General features: G+C 53.2%; 2 protein-coding genes across 4 annotated transcripts in view; one reads left to right on the top strand and one right to left on the bottom strand.

Annotated features, from left to right (window-relative positions):
* The window catches only part of STX6 (syntaxin 6), a 45156-nt gene extending 36805 nt beyond the window's left edge, over positions 1-8351 (top strand). For 2 of the 3 annotated variants that reach the window (XM_060035040.1, XM_060035031.1), the window contains one exon: positions 7740-8351. In XM_060035040.1, coding sequence (XP_059891023.1) covers positions 7740-7761 — 22 coding nt within the window. In that variant the 3' untranslated portion in view covers positions 7762-8351. Of the gene's footprint in view, positions 1-2397; positions 2789-7739 lie in introns of those variants that run through there. The other variant, XM_060035024.1, reaches the window with a different exon arrangement.
* Positions 8352-16343: 7992 nt separating this feature from the next.
* Positions 16344-18562, bottom strand: part of KIAA1614 (KIAA1614 ortholog) — a 36197-nt gene continuing 33978 nt past the window's right edge. The window contains exon 10 of the mRNA XM_060035010.1: positions 16344-17531. Coding sequence (XP_059890993.1) covers positions 17338-17531 — 194 coding nt within the window. The 3' untranslated portion in view covers positions 16344-17337. The remainder of the gene's footprint in view (positions 17532-18562) is intronic.

The raw sequence follows: 18562 nt of genomic DNA, 5'->3' as shown, positions 1-18562 counted from the left end.
GCTCGGGGCCTCCTACTTGGCGGTGTTGGCTTCAATTTGACAGCGAGGCAATTTGTGTTTGTCTCTGTTTTCCTCCATAACTTTTAGGAAAGTTCACTGCTTTTCAACCAAGCCTGTGCATAAAGAGTGTCAAGACACGCTGAAGTTTGATTAGGCAGTAACTAAACGCCCACGCTCCACAGCCCTGCAGAGGCGAGACCTCCCCCCCCCGCCCAGTGCTGGCTGCTTCCTGGGCAGAAATCACCCAAGACGCCATGCTTACTATTTTGAATGACCCAAGAGAGACTAATCTTCTCAATCTCCTGCCCTCAAAAAGTATATTCTTTTGTGTGGATACCAAGGTTTTCTTCCCCTCACTTTCCCAAATTCTGTTGTTCATCTTTTCTCTTTAGGGGAAGAGACTATATTGGGAGGGGGAAAAACCTGTGGAGTCCCCTTTTTCCCCCTGACTTTTTGAGGCAGGTCCTGAGCTTGCAAAAAGCTGGTTTTGTGACTTGAGGTCACAAGAGCCCTTGTGGTTAGTACCCACCCCTTCTGGGGGTAAGTCTGCTAGGGTAACAGCTAGGGGTTGCCCAGTTCATGCTTCCTAGAAGCAACTTAACACTTCAGAGGAAAGTGCATTTAAAAGAGCATTCCTGGGTTGTGCTAGCTTGTGTGATGGCTGTCCTCCTTGATGAAAACCCCTATTTAGTTCAGTTGCAGAAGAGAAAGTGAGTGGAGGTGGGAGGAGGGTTGGGTAGAGGCTGACGGGAAGCTGGTTCAGTATTGGAAATCCAGGTCTGAGATGGCAGGATGCCTTGTTAGGAAGCATTTACCTTGACTGTATCATCCTAGAATATAGACTAATCATTTTAATGAGAGGGCTTTTAAATTGTCATAAACATTTTAAAATAGATGAAAGAATGGTAGGTACTTGAGTTTTCTGGACCACTGAAGTGATAGTTAAACAGATTAATACTATTATCTTTTAATACCATAATCTATTATCTATTACTCTTAAAGGCCAGCTCTGCTTCCCCACACCTTTTGGACTAGTCTTGTTTCAGAAAAGGAACAGATGGACTTGAGGTCTTGACCCTAATCCCCAGTTACTAAGTGAGTTTCTAGCATGTGTGATGGAGAGCAGGATGAGCCACTAGGAAGGTACTTGCTTTACTCACTACTGTTTGGTAGCACTTCTCTTGGCCGGTTCTAAGACTTTGCTGTCCGTGGCATTTAAGTAACTGAAGTACATGTTTTGTGGACTTGGCGCATTGCTTTGTGGAGAGTTCTGCAGTGTATTTTCTTAGATTCAGACCTTTTTATAATGTGATTCTCAGTAGCTCTGGTGTGCGAAAATCTGCAGGCTTTCAAATAAACTTTCGGTGAATCAGTGTATGCACCTTTATATTTCTACTTAAATGGAACTCTTACTTCCAGCAGTTGAGCTGCATTGTCACAGGCTTTATCTCAGCCTGACCCTTTGTGCAAAACAGCAGGGCTCCTCTGTGGAGAGGCTTGCTCTTCCTACATCTGCCCAAGTGAAGGGTGCGTCCTGACGACAGACAGCATCCTGTGCCCCGACTGTGGGCCCGCAGAGGGTGCAAGGGTATTCGTGTTGTGTAGTTTTCCCAGCAGCCCTGAGAGTTAGGGGGACGCAGTCAGGATTGTGGGCGGGAGCCTGTGTGGGCCCTTCTGTCCCTCGGCGCCTCCTTGCTCTCAGCCATTTAGATGGATTCTGGCTACTTTGTTTACTGCACCTGTTCTAAATTGTGAGTAGGGCAGAAAGCTTCAGAAAAGACATTCCACTTTTATTTATAGATAAGCTGTGTCAGTTACTTCAACACAGTTACTGGTTAAGTGATCTTTCTTGCCCAGGGGTGGTGTGAAGTTCATCACCCGTGATCACTGCAGCTTGCTTTTTCAGCTCATTGTTTCCTGAAGTGACCAGCAGTAGCTTTCATCTCCTTTCTATCCTTCCATTGTGCTCATTAAGAAAAGAACATGATTACTGTTTAAATGATTTGATTATTTTGGTGGGAGATTAAAGCTGACGAGCTTTGATCTGTAATACCAGTGCCAACATCTTTTCCAGGGATGTGGTAACTGCCAGAAGAGAACTGTGATCCATAGATTTTAATTAGAGACTTGAGACACAAAGCAGGTACTTGTTACAAGGCTGGCTTTCAGGGGACGGGCAGGGTTGTGAATGCACGTGCAGTGCAGGCCAGGAAGAGCAGCGGTAAGAGTCCAGGTGCCCGGGCAGGTTCAGAGCAGCGGTAAGAGTCCAGGTGCCCGCGCAGGTTCAGGGCCTCTGCCCATTCTGTCTGCATCCAGGTGTTGCCTTAAGTTTCCTGTCACTGTATCTTGGGGGACGTCGAGTCCCGGGAGAGCTGACCCTCGTGTCCTGCCTTCCAGATCGGCGCCAGTGGTGTGCCATCGCTGTCCTCTTCGTGGTCCTCCTGGTCGTGCTCATCCTCTTCTTAGTGCTGTGACAGCGTGGCCCCCGGCTCGCTTCCTCCTGCACAGGAACCTGAGGGGAGAGGGAGAAGCAGCGCACGGTGTGCCCGCCCCTCGCGTCCCTCGCCTGGAAACACAGCCTGCGCTGACTTTTCTCTCTGTGACCCCACCATGGAGATCAGGTCCTTCAGCCCAGCTTGGGGAGGGCCGGCGGGAAGAGGAAGTTGACGACTGCACACTCCTGGTGCCCCCTGGCCTGGATCCGAGGACAGCGGGCCCTGCTTTGCCCCCCTGGACCTCGCTCCCCCTGGAGGGCCTTCGAGGAATCCAGAAAAATTCGCAGACTCGGCTCGTGTTGGCTGTTGCTCATTCCATCCGTCTTGGCAGCTCCTCCTGCCCCCCACCCCCGGCTCAGACCCTTCCCCCGCCAGACAGCACGCGCTGGCCCATCCAGGGGCATCCATCGGGGATGTGGGCCCCTGGGTGGGTTTCACATCCTGTCGCGGCAGCGTCCCTTTGCCCCTGAAAGCTGGCGGTTAGTGGGGACAGAGGGCTCGGAAGTACTTTGTGACAGAAGATGCAGTGACTGGTTTTTCAGGGATAAGTGCTAGGGTGAAAGTGCTTCCCCGAGCACAGTTTTTTGTGGTAGGAATAACCAATGGAAAAGAATGAAAAGCACTGGGCTTTGGGGGTGCTGGCAACTTGTGGCTTGAATGGAAGGGAGGACAGGGCAGCAGGACACAGCTGGAGAGGGCGGGTGAGGTCACCAGGGTCAGGCCCTTGCTGGATTCATGTCGCTATCCTACAGCCTCCTCCCTAGAGGTGCAAGTTGCATTTCTAAAGTGACCCTTAGATGAGCAGCTCACGTGAGTGGACTGAGATCTCGAGGTGGTGTCATCGGCAGTTATTTTATTCCTGCAGCACTCTGCCTTGGGGGCTGGGGGGGGCGGGGGCAGCACGTTGATTACATTTACTCAGAAACTATAATGTCAAGAAGGCTAGTTCTGGACCAGATTTTTCTTACCCTGTGAGTGACTGCAAGGATGGGTAGGTGAACTTGGTTCCTTTTTCCCTGAGATGACAGTTCAATTTTATCATCCATTCAAATAACTGAGCCAATCGAAATTTAAATGACAGACACTTCAGTTGGGTTTTAGTAGCTGAAACTGCTGAGACACTGTACCCTTCACGCTTCTGATGACTTTTAAAATGCCTCCCGTGTACACATGTATATAGGATATTTTTATAACCTCCCTGATGAAAACCTAATATTGAAGTAGCAGCTGCGCCCAGAGCCAGCACTTGGCAGTGCTGGAGAGCCTCACTATCTTTTTTGCACTTGGGAAGCACAGCAACATCTGGGTAGAGTTCTAGCTTTGACTTCCAGCTCCCCATCTCTTGGGGCCCACTCCTCAGCACGCTTTTTTTTCTTGTTTTGTTTGTATCGTTTGTTTGTGTTGGGCTTTTGTTTTCTGGTGTGTGTGTGTGTGTGTGTGTGTGTGTGTGTGTGTGTGTGTGTGTGTGTGTGTGTGTGTGTGGTTTGTAATGATGTACTTGCCTAGCTAACCTTTGAATTGCACTTTTTAATAAATATTTGTAACAGTTTTTTAAAGAAGGGTATTATATCATGGTAGGTAAGGAAATCTGCCTGTTGATGAAAGCTAAAAGCAGGTTTATAAAACTAAAAGGGTGATTGACATCCACGTTTACACTCAACTCTATGTGACATATAAGTTATTTCTTTTCAAATTAGAAAAAAAAGTGATTATTACAAAGGGCTTCAGGTGTAGGATACTAGATTATTTGTTTTACAGAGTTTTGAGACTTTGTTAAGATAGCCTTCTACAAACTGAGGACAGGGCTGGTCCTTAGATTTGCATTAAAATGTACACGTCTTTTTAAATATCCATGTGGACTTTGTCTCAGTACTGTAATCCCCACTTTCCACGTGACACGAAGCAGCCGGCTTCTTGATGAATTACAGGGTTGCCCTGTTTAAACGCCATGCCATTATCTGGGTGTTACCAGTTTACTGTGCCCCTCGAAACTGACGTGTGTCAGCGGGGCCTGTTGGGAACACGCTGGTCATGAGTGAGTAAGCTTCTCCCCAGGCTTCAGGGACCAAGTTCTGTGACGCCGAGGCTTAACCACTAAGTGTGTGGGGCTCTTTAGAGCCGGCAGGCTCGCTGATTTAAGGTGTTTGCTAAACAGTGGCTGTTGTAGACCAGACTGGGCTGAAGCCGAAGAGGAATCTGTTTAGAAAGAAAAATTGCTTAAAGTCCCGTCACTACGGCATTCTCCCTGTAGGGCCACTGCTCTTTCTGGCCTCGGAGGAGCCGTTCTCCGATAGGCCGCCTCTTCATGTGTTTGTCAGAGCTGCTTGGCCCGAGATGTAACCTCCGGCCTACGTGACCTGATCCTGAGACCCACCCTGTTGTACCAGGACTGAGCAGTCACTACAGACCAGTGTTCACTTGAAGACCATGCCCACGGCCCAGTCAGACTCCAGACTGGCAGAGAGAGCATGCCAGGGGCTTAGGTTTCCTCATCAGTGATCCTGATGCTTTGGGTTCCTTGCAAGTGGTCCCCTGACCCTGAGTGGTGGACTGGGGGGGGGGGGGGCGGAGTGGATGCCCGCGACACCCCTACTAGGCTTAGAGGCACTTCCTGTAGCCGTGGGGCTTTCTCTCTCCTTCAGCCTCTGTACTTCGTGCTGTACTCGTCATTGCTAAAAAACTGGCAGAATATGACGGCTAACAAACAGAAAGAGCTCGACTTCTGTTTCTTGGAAGAGCATTTCTCCTCCACTGGTTTGGTGAGGTGGGGTGTAGAATGGGGTAATGAACCATGGAGAGCATTTGCCAGAGTGGGACTCCAGCTGGAAAAGCGAAATACCTTTAGTTTTTCGTCCTGATTTTTGATCTTGTCTTTGTGAGAACCGTGAAGAATCACAATGCGCTCTGTGTGCCGCTACCGTGTGGCAATTGGAAGTCGCAGCATGTATGTTACATGAGGATCTTCACGCCAGAGTCGGGGGAGAAACTTGGTAACTTGCCCATTATTCTCTGCTTTTAGCCAGAGTTAAACAGACTGATGGGTCTGGTAGCCAACAACTTGGCAACTTCCACTCCTTCTCACCTCGTGAGATTAAGGGCTGCGAAGAAAAATGTAGTCTTAACTCCAGCAGAAATCTGTCTCCGCTAAGTGTTTTACCTTCTGTAAGTGAAGGTGGCAGAGCCAAGATCTTCCTTTTGGTAATTTCCCTGTCAAGTGAGACCATTACCACCTTTCTAGAGAACGCATAGCATTTGAAGATCTCAAACCAACTGATAAATAGGAGTTGTTTTCCCACTCTGGAATTTTGACCATTTGGCGTTACCTTGTACACAGGACAAATTTGTAAACAAAACAAAATTCGGACTGTCTGGAAAGCTGAAGTTCTAAAACACGGAACGCACTACCGTCAGTGCTCCCTCTTCTTCTAACTCTCGTTGGCATTTCTTCCACTCCCAGGTTTTTTAAGATTTTTTTTTTCTTTTTGAAGACTGTTCTTTGTCCATCGAGAGCAGAGAGAAGGTGAAGCCAAAGGGTCCTCAGCCCTGCAGTCAGGTGGCGCTGTCCCCGACCACAGTCGGGACACGAGGACAGGGCCCCGAGGGGCCGTCAGGCGCAGCGGCCTCTTCCTCCAGGGCCCTGCTCGAGGGGCAGCTCAGCCCCTGGGCTGCCCTGGCAGGAGGTGGTAAGACTGTCCTGCCCAGCTCCCATCCTTCACAGAATATGCTTGTGCTGAAAACAAGGAGCTCCTGTCTTGCAAGGCCCGTGTCAGTCTGTTATCTATAAAACATGTGCCGTCCCACCATGTCTGCCTGATAACGCTCACAGGGAGGCTGCTGTTGCGTCCAGAACCCCAGGAGAGTTCTTAGTAGAGAGGACAGCCCTTCAGAGCCTAGGACGGCACTGTTGTGAACCTGGAGACCGAAGCCGGGTGCCGGGTCCCCCAGGCTGGGGCTGAAGCTCCAAGCTAGCGGACTTCTGGGGTGTTAGCATCCCTGACGGTAGCCTCAGAAGGACTTATGGTCACTTCGCTCAGTAGTCCTCTTGTTCAGAGTTGAAACACTTTCAGCTCCCGCAGCAGACATGGGAGTCACTGGGTGGGTTGCAGTCCAGACTTGGCACCGGGGAGCCTGCACCCTGTCTGGACCAGGCTGACCTCAGTGACATGACGTAGTCTGGTAGTGGCTTGTCACGCTCCCGCCTCAGCCCAGCCACTTGATGTCTTTTGCTTTGGGACAACCACTGGCGCTCTGGTCACGTTGCTGCGATCTCCATGCGCTGAAAGTTCTTTGTTATATGATATTATAAGTCTCTTTACTAGGACAGACGCTTGGGGAGGTGAGGATAAAAGAAAAAGAACTTGGTTTCCCTCCGACATAAGCTAATGTGTTGGCGCTGTCTTCCTTCTGATATGACCTTTGTCCAGAAATGCCCTTCCCCGAGGCCGTGCAGATGGGAGCTGTGCTTAGACTGGGATTGTCCGATCACCTGCCCTACTGCCGGGGTTTCACATGAACATTTCATGGTCCTGGTTTGCCAGCTGCAGCCAGACGCTTTGTGAGAAAGTATATTTTACCTTTTTTTTTTTTAAAGGTTATGAGTTATCAAACCCGGAAGCCACTTGATTATCCAGGGGTGTTAGAAATAAGACCACCTGGCTTTGCTGTCTGCTGACCGGAGCTCTTGAGCCTGTTCCCTGGCGGCAGCCCAGCACTCCACTCCAGCCCGGCTTTCCGTCAGCCCCGGGGTGGGACCGAGTTCAGGACGGTTCTTTCCTGCTCTGCAGAAAGTAGGTTCTGGCTGAGACCCTGCTACTGAATGGGAATTGTGACGCCACAGTTAGTCGGTTCCGGGAGAGACAGCCGTCCTAATCCTCAGGTAGATAGTGCGTCTGTGCCCTGTTGTCTGTGCGAGGTGAGGAGAGGCCAGGCAGGTGTCCCAGTAATAAGTTACTGGAACTGCTCTAAGTGCCATGTTATGACGTCCTGGCTGACCCAGGCTGGGAGAACGCGCAGGGTTGGGGGGTGGCCTGGAAACCCGGAAAGGGCCAAAGAAAGCAAGCTGTAAATGATGATAGATTTGGTTTTTGTAAGTGGAAGTAAGCTTTCACTGGCTCATTTGTAATAAAAAATTAATGTAATTAAAAACAGAGTGTGTAATACGTGGCAGTGCTCAGCAGGACTAAACGATTGTTTTTTCCTTTCAAGGATAAATAACCTTACGGCGTTTTATTTTTAATTAACTAGAAGGTACAAACAAAAGAAGTGAGATCAAGGATTAGAAATGCAAAACGCCGTGGTGATTTCCAGATGGTGCTCTCCCCGCACCCAACACGAGAACGGTGCCAGAGCCCTGGTGCCAGCAGTTCACAGCCCCGCTGTGGGTAGAGCTTGCTTCCTGTATGCAGTGGGTCTCCAAGTGTGGTGTGGGACCGTCAGCGGCGGCGGCATCCCCTGGTAACTTGCTAGAAATGCAGATTCGCGAGCCCCGCCCCAGACTCACAGACTGGGGTGGGGTGAGTGGGCTGTTTAACAAGCCCTCCAGGGGATTTGATGCACAGTCAAGGGTGCGAACCACTGCTTCTGCATCGTGGAATTTAGGCTACAGTAAACCACCCCTGTAAAATGAAACAGCTTCATGGCCTTCATTGTAATCCTGACATTAAACAAATGTTGATGACACTGTAAACTTGAAAACTTAAAAAAAAACAAAAACGTGTTTAAAAAAGCCTCAACTAGCTATCCTTAAAAGTGATATTTTTACACCCTTAAGTTTATCAGTAATGTTTCTTACTTCTACTCTTGAAATCATGTTACAACTGCATAAAGACTACTGTTCAGTATTAAAGAGAAATGGAGAGACCATGAACTTTGTCCTGGTTTTTGATTTGGTTGGTTTTTATTTTTAGTTCTTTTCATACCGAAACAGAGCTCCCTCCCCTCCTTCCATCCCCATTAGTAAACATGGATACGTGCATATGTCTGGGGTGGGAAAAGTTTGTGCCTGGTGGAAGATGTGAATTCTAAACTGTTTTCTCCGGCTGAGTGCGTTATATGAATTCTTAAACCCCCAAGCAGCCATACTATTCCTTTCCAATATCATACGACACAGTTTCAGTTGGAATGAGGCACCTGAGGGAGCAGAGAGACTAGAACACAAAGGAACTGAGTCCCGTATTTCCCTCTTGCTGAAGTGTTAACCAACAAGGATAGTGCCCATCCCAGCTGGTAGCTCTGCGGGACAAGGCGACCGGGCTACGTGAGCTCCTTAAGGGCAGGGATCTTCCTCATTCCTCTTGCCATCATCACCCATGCTCAGCCTGACTGAGCACCTTCTGTGTGCCAGGCACTGTTCTAAGTACTTGCTGTTAACACATATAGCACTGGAAATGGCTGTGTGAACCAGAGAGGTTTTTTCATCTAATATTATCATCTCAGATCTGCACATGGGGAAATTGGGAAACAAGTAGTTTCTCAAGGTCCATCCACTGGACCACATACTGTGCCCCCGCTGCCTCACATAGAAATTGGCCCAGCAGTGCTTCCCGAGTCCTCAGCCTGACGTCCCCCTAATAGCCAGAAGGGGCAGAGGCGAATCAACATACCAACCAGCCTCGACAGAGGAGTGAGTGCTTACTTTGAGAGTTAACGGTGACTATTTCAGGAGGAGGAAATGGTTCCATGTATCTCCTGATAAAAGCCCATCACCTCCCTGTCCCCCAGGGGCCAACGTGGACCACGTGGCGTGGACAAGGGGAGAAGCGCATCCCCACGGCTCAGCAAGAGTGCTGTTGTTCCCAAGGTCCCACTGGCTGCAAGTCTTACACAGAACTCTTGTTGGAAGTGCTAAAAGACGAGGCCGAGGCCCAAGGCAAAAACGGAACTCACAGGACGGGAAGACCCATCCGCGCCATCACAATGTTTTCACTGTCCAAGAGGACACGTTCCAAGTCAGTGCGCCCCCATCCCTGGAACATCGGGGTGTCAGTTGTCTGCGAACAGGGCCCCCACTCCAGGATGCCGACAGCCAGAACGCAGCGGTGGCTCCTGTTTGGTGCAGGCAGAGCCTGAGCACAGACGTCCGCGCCACTACCTCTCAGGGAGGGAGCGATGGGCTCCAGAAGCCGACTTGGACATGTACTCGCAAGGCCAGCCTCCCTGACCTCTGCACTGCCGCTTCCTCCCTCCCGTTCTCCGTCCTCCCTCAGGGACACCGTTAAATACTTCGTGCCCATTCACAAAAGCTCACGGGACTGGCCGGCCTTTGGGAAGTGGTTGTAAACTCTTTCAGGAGCAAATTTCTCAATCTTTGTATCTCATTAGTAGCTAATACTTCTGGCCAATACTTGATGAGAATCTGATGTGCCAGCAGGTCTTTGACCAAGGCCTTAGGGACACGTTGAGGAAGTAAAACACTTTTTTGTTTATTCTCACAACCCCATGAGGGAAACACTCTTTTTTGGGGTTTTGATTTTATAAGTTTACTTATTTATTTTTGGCTGCCTTGGGTCTTCGTTGCTGTGTGCGGGCTTTCTCTAGTTGCGGCGAGCAGCGGCTTCTCTTGTTGCAGAGCATGGGCTGTAGGCGCGCAGGGCGTCAGCAGTCGTGGCACATGGGCTCAGTTGTGGCGCGCAGGCTCTAGAGCGCAGGCTCAGTGGTTGTGGCACATGGGCTTAGTCGCTCTGCGGGCATGTGGGATCTTCCCAGACCAGGGCTCGAACCCGTGTCCCCTGCATTGGCAGGCGGATTCTTAACCACTGCACCACCAGGGAAGTCCCAAGGGAAATACTGTTGAGGCCCATTTTGTACCTGAAAACTAGGGCATGGAGCAATTCAGGAATTTGCCCAAGGTTACAATCAGTAAGTGGTAGAGTCAGAATGGGAACCCAGGTCTGACTGGACCATTATGCAGCCTCCCTGAAAAGTCACCATCCAGGTTTCAGGGGTGGCAAGCAGATGTTTCTTTCAGCAAGCCATTGTTCTAACCAGGAAATGGTAGAGTAAAGCCGAGGAGAGGAAGAGGGATCAAATAACCTGCAGTACAAGTTAGCAGCGGATGAAAGCATTGAACTAGAAGTGCCGAAGATGATGATGGACACCAGCCACCTTGGACTAGACCGTAACTCGAACCCTACAAGCCTACTGCAGAGTTCAAGAAATCTGATCAAGGACCTCAATCAAGCGGTTCAGCCTTGCTGATGAAATGTTCTGGAGCTTTTGTTTATTTGGCTGGAAATGCGCAAAAAATAAGTGAGGCAAACATTATATAAACTCAGAAAAGCCTGGAGACAGTCTGGGGAGCACAGGATGAGAAAGTTGTGGCATCTGAAGGCTGCTGTGAGCTCCCGTGGCTGCCAGCATTCCTTGTTCCTGAGATAACACCGAGCTGGAGGGAAGCTAGTGAGCCTGGGGCTGGCTCTCCTGGGAAGTCTTTCTGCTCACCAGGTGCAATGGGGCCTCCTGCCTGGGGCTCCCATTGTAGCCCTTGGCACAGGGTTTGTCTCTGCACAGCTGTAGCTGCCTCCACCCTGGGTATATGGGCATCGCAAGGGCAGGGCAGGCCTCTCCCCAGTACCCGGCATCTGGCCAGACCCATAAGGGCAGCTTCACACTGTGAGTTGGGGCCTGAGTCCAGATTGCAGAAGGACAAGACAAAGGCGGGCCCAGCAGGCAGCCCAGCATCCACAGGAGAGCCCGGATACCCTCCAGGCCTGGCAGGACAGCTGTTAAGCCCTGGCGCCGTGGGCAGAGTGTCAGAGCCAGTCCCAGCAGCCCCTTCCTCGGGGCCCAGCACTCCGACCTAGCCAAACCCGCAGCCTAAGAGAGCTGGGCAGAGCTGCCTGCCAAGGAAGGCTGTTGCCATTTCTAAGCAGGTGCTCTGGCTCTATAGGAAAAGGAAAACTCAGAGAGGATGATGGGGAGGGAGGGAAGGAAGGGGACCAGGTGACAGCCCAGCCTTTGCAGTAGCTCTGGAGGCAGCCTGGAGACTTGGGGTGGGAAATAGGTTGGGCAGATTAGGGAAGTCCAATTGTTGCCAGGTAAGTTTGGTGGAGGATAAACAAGCAGTTCTATGGGAAAAGAACCACAATGAAGAGCCCTTGGTACCAGATTCTACGGGAGCTAAGGGGAGGGAGCCACAGCATGCAGGTGTTGAAACTGAGCAGGACCCTGTGGGGCTCCTGGGCACAGAAGCCTTTCTGTCCCCCATTTCTTGTTTGTAGGGAACAGACTCCAGCCTCCATGACCTTCCCTGAGTTCCAAAGGGCAGATTCGAACAGCTGCTAATCAGAGAGGGGAGGGGACGCAGAGACAAGGGAGGAGCGGCCAAGAAACAATAGTGCAGCCTTGGGGCAGGTCCTGGTTCTGCCTCAAGGGATACACATAACAATATCTTTGAGTTCTTTACAGAACTAAAAGCCCTAACAAATGGAAGATGTTAGCATTCTTCATTCCAGAGAAGACACCCTGAGGCCAGATTAAAGGAACCAGGAGATTACCTGAGACCAGGTTAAAGGAGTGCAGGCCCTGCACACACCCTAATCTTATCAGCAACCCCACCCTTGAACCACTGCTATAAAACTCCTCACCAAATCCTCCCGGATTGGGACACACAGTTTTCAAGGCACGAGCCTGCTGTGTCCCCCTTTGCCTGGCAAAGCAATAAAGCTGTTCTTTTCTACTTCACTCAAAACTCTGTCTCCGAGATTCCATTCGGCACTGGTGCACACGTTTTCAGCATCAGTGTCAGGGAATGCTTCCCAGGGTAGGCACCTCTGACATTTTTGAAGGCTGTCTGGGGTCGGTGGGTGGACAAGGGGAAGATAGCTCCAACAAAGGCGCACAAATAAGCTAAATGAATGGGTGGATGAATGAATGCGTGGAGTTGGGGTGTGGTGGAACCAACAACTGAAGCTCAAACCAATAAATGTTCACGTGGGACTTCTGCTGCCAGAGGCCAGCTTGGAGGACCAGGAAGTCCAGTCCAGTCACTGCATTCCACCCCCAGGGCACAGGCCTCCTCTAGATGACAGGGATGTAGGAGCAAGGAGGCCTCTTCCCTCCCCCCCCCCCCCCCCCCCACGCAGGGGCCAGGTGCATTCACGCCAGCCGCCAGGCCAGGTTTCATCAGCTTCCAAGCTGGGCAGCGCTGGGCCCTGAGGACAGAATGGAGGGGCCAGCCTCCCGGCCTTAGCCCCAGGGCCTGTTCTATGCCACCCTCAGAGCATGGCCAGAACACACTTCAGATTACAACTGAGGACACACGTCTGAAAGAAGCGTTTCCCACACAAAACCTACCCTTGCCTTGTGCAAGGAAGCTGTTATTTTTTAATGTTGGTCTTTCTTTAAAAGATAGATTTTGTGACCCACTAGTGGTTGTGCCTGCAGTTAGGGAAACACTGTTCTGTAAAATGATTTGCCCGCCCTACTCCTCTCCCCCCGCGGGGAGGTGGGAGCGCCAGCTCCATTTCCCTGAAGCAAAACCCGAGCCAAGCCCCCCACGCCGTCATGGTGAAGGTCACTGCGGAGCCGGGCCTCGCGAGCTGCTCACCGACGGAGGTGAGCCCCACAGGGTCCCAGGAAGGTTAATGGACGCAGGCGGGGAGTTGCAGAGGGCCAGGTTCAAATCCTCCCTCCGCTAATTACTTGCTGTGTGACCTTGGATCACACCTTGGACGGAGTTTCGGACTCCTAGTTCGTAACACGGAGATAAGTAGTCCCTCCCTCGCAGCGTCGCCGTAAGCATTAAGGATTGTGACCATTATGTCCCCAGCAGAGCTCTGGAATACTTGAGCAGGCAGAGCAGGGTGGGAGACGGCACAGCACCTGCGCGTCCCTGAATTCCCAGGTTCACTTTGATTTCCAAAATTCGAGCGGTGCCTGCTGTTCCTCCACGCGACAGCCCTCGGGGCACTGCGCGCACCAGGTCCCCATTACTGCACCCCGCCACGCGTGCCCGCCCCTGCGTCGCCTCACTGCCCCTCCCGCCGGCTCCAGCTCGTCCCCCATGCCGCGCTCGGCGCGCCGCCACCACCGCCTTCTTAGAGCCGGGCGCGCGCTCCGTGCAACTCCAGGCTGCCCTCTCTCCCCCGCCCCCGCCCCCAACGGTGCGTTCCTCGAGGCTAAACTGAGAGTCGTCTTCCTCCCGGCCCCGGGCGCCGAGCCAAGCGTCCTGGGTGTGCGGGGTGTGGGGCGTGTAAAACCCCCAACAACGCGGCCCCGTCAAACTCCAGGCTCCAACCCTCCTGCGGCTGTGAGCGCGCCTGCGCCCGGCTGGACGTCCCCAACGGGGCAGCGTCCGGGCGCATCCCTGGCCCCACCGAGACGAGCGGCCGGAGGCGCGGAGACGCGGACCGGGGCAGGCGGCCTGGAGCGCAGACCCGCCCCAGCCTCCTGCCGGCGCGGCGGGGGCCTCCGGGTCAGCGGAGGGGCGGGAAGGGTGCGGCCGGCGCAGAGCCCCACCCGGCCGACCCGACTTGCCCGCGACACCCGAGGAACAAAGTAGCCTCGCGGGGAGGGCGCGGTGGGCGCCGGGTAGTAGCCCGCACAGTCGCCCCCTGGTCGCTGTCCCGCGACACACCTCGGTCCCCACGCCGGGGGCACCCGGCCGCACCCTGCCAAGGAGACGCGCTCTCGCCTCCCACCTGCCCCTCCGCCACCGAGAAGAGGCGCCCCTGAAAACAAACAAACAAAAAACAGAAAACCAATCAGCGTCGGGGCGCCCTGGCCTCCCAGGCCTGCCTGGCGAGCACCGGGCCCGCGGTTTCGGTAGGCGGCTTCGGAACTTGCCATCCCACTCCACCCCACCCCACCCCGCTCCCGTCATCCTAAGGATTTGACGTCACGCCTGAGGTTAAAGTTGGGGCCACTTTCTGTACCGTGTTGTTGCAGTGTCAGGTGCCTACCTGTGCGAAGCGAGGTCTGGACACGTAGCGTACCATTACACTGCCACCGGAGGGGCAGAGAGCCGACTCGGGAGAAGTCCATACCTTTACACATGCTGTTTATTTTCCGTGTCTGGGCGTCCTTTCCCTTACCTTCCTGTGAGTTCCTCCTCGTTTTACAAAACCCAGCGTGGACGCACTTCCTCCCACTGCGTAAGCCTGCCTTCCCCCGCCCCCCCACGTCTCCCGCCCCGCCCCTCTCCGCTAACCACTTAGGCTCACCACCGGGGCTAACCAGGTGCTTCCTCTCACTGCCCCACCAGGCCAGGTGGGAATGCTTGATCTGCCCCTAGCCTCTGGCCTGGTAAGGTAGAGCCCGTCTTTCTCATCTCTCTGAGCTCCTGTCTGGCATGTGGCCTGGCGCCTAGTTAACACGAGGCTCTAAGTAAGAGCGTTCTGATGGTCCTGTGGGAGGCGCGGATGACGCAGGGCTGGACATAGCTTTCTAGGTCAGTAGTTCCCCAGGCAGAGCAGATGGGGAAGGTCACACAGGAGGCTGGAGAACCCAAAGCCCCCTCCCACCCGCACAAGTCAGGGCCCAGCATCTTACCCCAGGAAGGAGGGCCTTCTGCCTCTGTGGAATTAGAGCAAGGAAGGTCTACTTCACACACAGCTCACAGTGCCTCCCTCCCTCCCCCCCATCCAGCCTTTGCTGGCATGGGGGGAGCGAGCTGCATCCAGCCTTTGCTGGCATGGGGGGAGCGAGCTGCAGTAGGAAGAGTGGGCGCTGACTCAGAGTGCGGGTCTGAATGGCCTCCATTGCTGCTAAACTTGGTTCTCCATCTGCGTAAATGAAGACAATAAATGGGACATCCCAGGCTGGACTATTTTAAGGACAAAATAAGATGTGTCAAGAGCCTGACCCCCCACCTGGGATGTAACAGATGCAGCTGCTCAGTACCCCCTAGAGACCTTTCCCTGCCCAGTCCCAGCCCTAGCACCCCACCCCCGCTTCCATTTCTTCTCAGCTGAGGCAGGGTATCGGTATCGTCATCCTCACCAGACAGAGAAAACAGAGGTGACTTTTGCCCCAGAAGCATTTTTCAACATGAAATTTCCCCAAAGTTTTATGACCACAAGGCCACAAGCTGGGGTACGGAGCCACTAGGGTTTCCCCACCCGTGTAGTTTCTGCTGTGGGACTATTTCTATGCTTTGGGGGCCCCAGGCTGCTCTCTGAGGTGTCCCAGCACCCTCTTCACATCCTGAAGGCCCAAGCACTTGTTCCATTGGTCCCCCTGCTCACCTGCTAGAGCCTCCCCAACCCCCCTTCATCCCACCCCAGGCCAGCCCAGCCTCCCCGTCCTGCAGTGCTGGGGGGCTCTGGGAGCCATGCTTTCCCCCCACCCTCCAGGGACAGTAAAGAGGGGTTTTAACTGGTTCCTGCTGATAAGGCCCTAGGAGGGGAGAACACTCACTGCACACACACTCCACAGGATTGCCTGACCCCTTCCCCCATCCTCTTTCTCTCAGGCCAGGTGTCTCCTTCAGCGACCTTGCCTGCTGAGAGGTGCAGTAACACTCACTCTAACCTGATTCTGTTGTGTTTTCAGCACAGCCTGCACCCAGCCAGTTGTAAAGCAGCCCTGGGCTGCCCACTCCAAGCCCCCCCCACCCCCACTGCTCCTATCCGAGGCCCCTTAGCTCCATTCTGTCTCCTGCTCCAAAATGCACCTTGCCCAAGGCTCCTCCACCAGCCAAAGGATGGTCTCTGCAGGCTTCCGCCTCAACCCTGGCGTCACCCCAACCCTCCCCCTCTGGCATGCCAACACTGCTCACTGCTATGCTTGTTTCCTCCCTCCCCCTCCCCTCCCCCTCCTCCACCCCAGGCCCCTGCCAGGCTAGTGAAGGTCAAGTGAGCATCCAGCCCAGAATTTAGCAATTCAGAGTAGGATAAGTTTCAGCGTTGTTCTTTAATAATTTAAGACTGACACACAGCCACCTACTCCCAGAGAGTCCCAACCCTTTGGGCAGTGGACGCGCCCAGGCAGGACAGCCCATCCCGCTGCTCGTGCCCTGCCATCTCCCTGCCAGCGGCCCACCTACAGCTGCCGTCAGGGAGTCTGGGCAGAGAGCTTGTGGCTGGGGACAGCTTGGCACCAGCTGCAGCCCGTGTCCAAGGTCACAGGAGAAGGAAGACAGAGGTCCTCATGGCCAGGCTGTGGTGGGGGGCAGGGCTGGTCTGGCCGGTCCCACTGGCCACAGCTGCACTTCCCTGAAATTGGTCTCGGTTTCATTTTGTTCCTTCAACCTTATATCACAAAGATTTCCCAGAACTTCCTAATATTCTGACTACCAGATAACATCTCCCAGATGTTCTCCCACCAGACCACATGTGCTAATTTTGGGTTTGGAATATATGGTCAATGGCTGTAAGGCTGTTACTCCAGGACACTTTGTCCATTTCTGGAAAAAAAAGCAAAGGTGTCGAATGGGAGCTGGGAGAAATGAGACTGAAAAAGGCGGGCTCAAGGCCAATATGGCCGAGTACTTTCTTTGGCTCTGGAGTGGGAGGGGCTGGGGGAGCCCTTGACAGTGTGGGATGGGACCTGGGGGTAAGGCGATGCTCAGGGACCCACCAAGGACCCACTGAATCTCTCTCCTCCCCCTGCCAACAAAGGTGCAGGAAGATGTTGACAGCACCTCAGGCCTGGTCAGGGCGGAAGACCCATATCTTTTTCCCGGTTCTGCATAAATTAACATCCTCAAACAACATACACAAACAGGCTCCTTCCCTCTGCTAAAGTGGTCAGTCACAGAAGCCCTGCCGAGGCCCAAGGGGTTTCGAGCCACCACGTTCCTTTTCAGTAGACAAAGCAGCTTTATGTAGTGCATTCCCAGCCACCCCCTGGGGCGGCTCAGAGTTTCCAAGGGGGTGACGGTGAGGGCAAAGGCACCTCCGGGTCACCGTGGGGCAGGCCTCTGCCGCAGCACACGGATCGACAAGCTCTCCGAGTGGGCCAGGAGCTCCCTAATGTGAGCCAAGCCCAGCCCTGCAACCTTGGCCCCGTTCATCTCGAGGATCTCATCCCCCACTCCCAGCAGCCCCGAGTACAGCTTGGCCGTCCTCTCATCAGCCATCTCCTGCACGTAGAGCCCTGCAAAGGAGAACAGGAGAACTGACACAGGCAATCCAAATCAAGGACATGCAGCTCTGTGGAAGGCCCAGGTGGATGCTGTTTGGGGTGGAGGGGAGGCAGGTGCTCATACAGGGCACTACACACACACACGCACACACGCACACACACTCTCCCTCATTGTTCCACTCCACAACCGCAACTGGCCTTATAAATAGATAGTGTGCCCACCTCCATGGTATAACTTCATTTCTCTGTCTCCTCTTTTAAAATCCTCCTAATACAAATGATGCTTTAAGCTGTTATTATTCATGTATACCCCAGTGTGAATGAGCTAATCTTATCTTTTTCTGGGATAAGCTTTGACTGTAAAATAGGGAGGAAAATGTTGAAAAATTGAGACAAAGACCTACTACATGCCTGGCACCCTGCTAGGTGGGATTCACAAATAAGACCCAGCTGCTGCCCTCAAGTAGCTGGGGGGTGGATGGTATCACTGGAGTAGCGAACGTGGCTGAGGTCGAATCCAAACCTGGTTTGCTTCACAGGATTGTCTGGGACTAGCCCTGGCCTCAGTCTTCCTCGGATACGGTTCCTTACTTAGGATTCAGAGGCTTCTGGGCAAAAGCCCAGGAAACATAGAAATTCTGGCCGCGTGTTTAAAGTCATCGTGGCTCACTTTTCCCTTCTTCACACATACTCTCTCCCCTCAGTGACCTCAAGAGGCCCCACCTGGCTGGGACCATTCCCTGGGTCTCTAAGGTAGGGTGAGCCTGGGAAGAACCTGCTTCTCCTTTCCTGGGGTTCAATTCGAGGAACTCAGTGGAGCAGGCTCTGGAAGGTTCTGGAAGCCTCGAGCTGCGCTGGGCTCCCTCGCTACACAGTGCAGGACGGTCCAGCTGAGGGAGCCCCTCTTGCCTCAACTTCTGCTGAAAACCTTACAAACTCTCCGTCAGCTGCTTCCACCTGACAGTAAGGGAGCACAGGCTCTTCCAGGGAAAGTTGGGTGCCCTCCACCCGGACGCACTGAGTGAGCACAGGTGTGCAGAGCT

This window comes from Delphinus delphis, chromosome 1 (assembly GCF_949987515.2).
Source record: "Delphinus delphis chromosome 1, mDelDel1.2, whole genome shotgun sequence".
Taxonomy (NCBI): domain Eukaryota; kingdom Metazoa; phylum Chordata; class Mammalia; order Artiodactyla; family Delphinidae; genus Delphinus; species Delphinus delphis.
The sequence above is the reverse complement of the archived record's forward strand: the minus strand, read 5'-3'. Positions and strand labels throughout refer to the sequence as shown.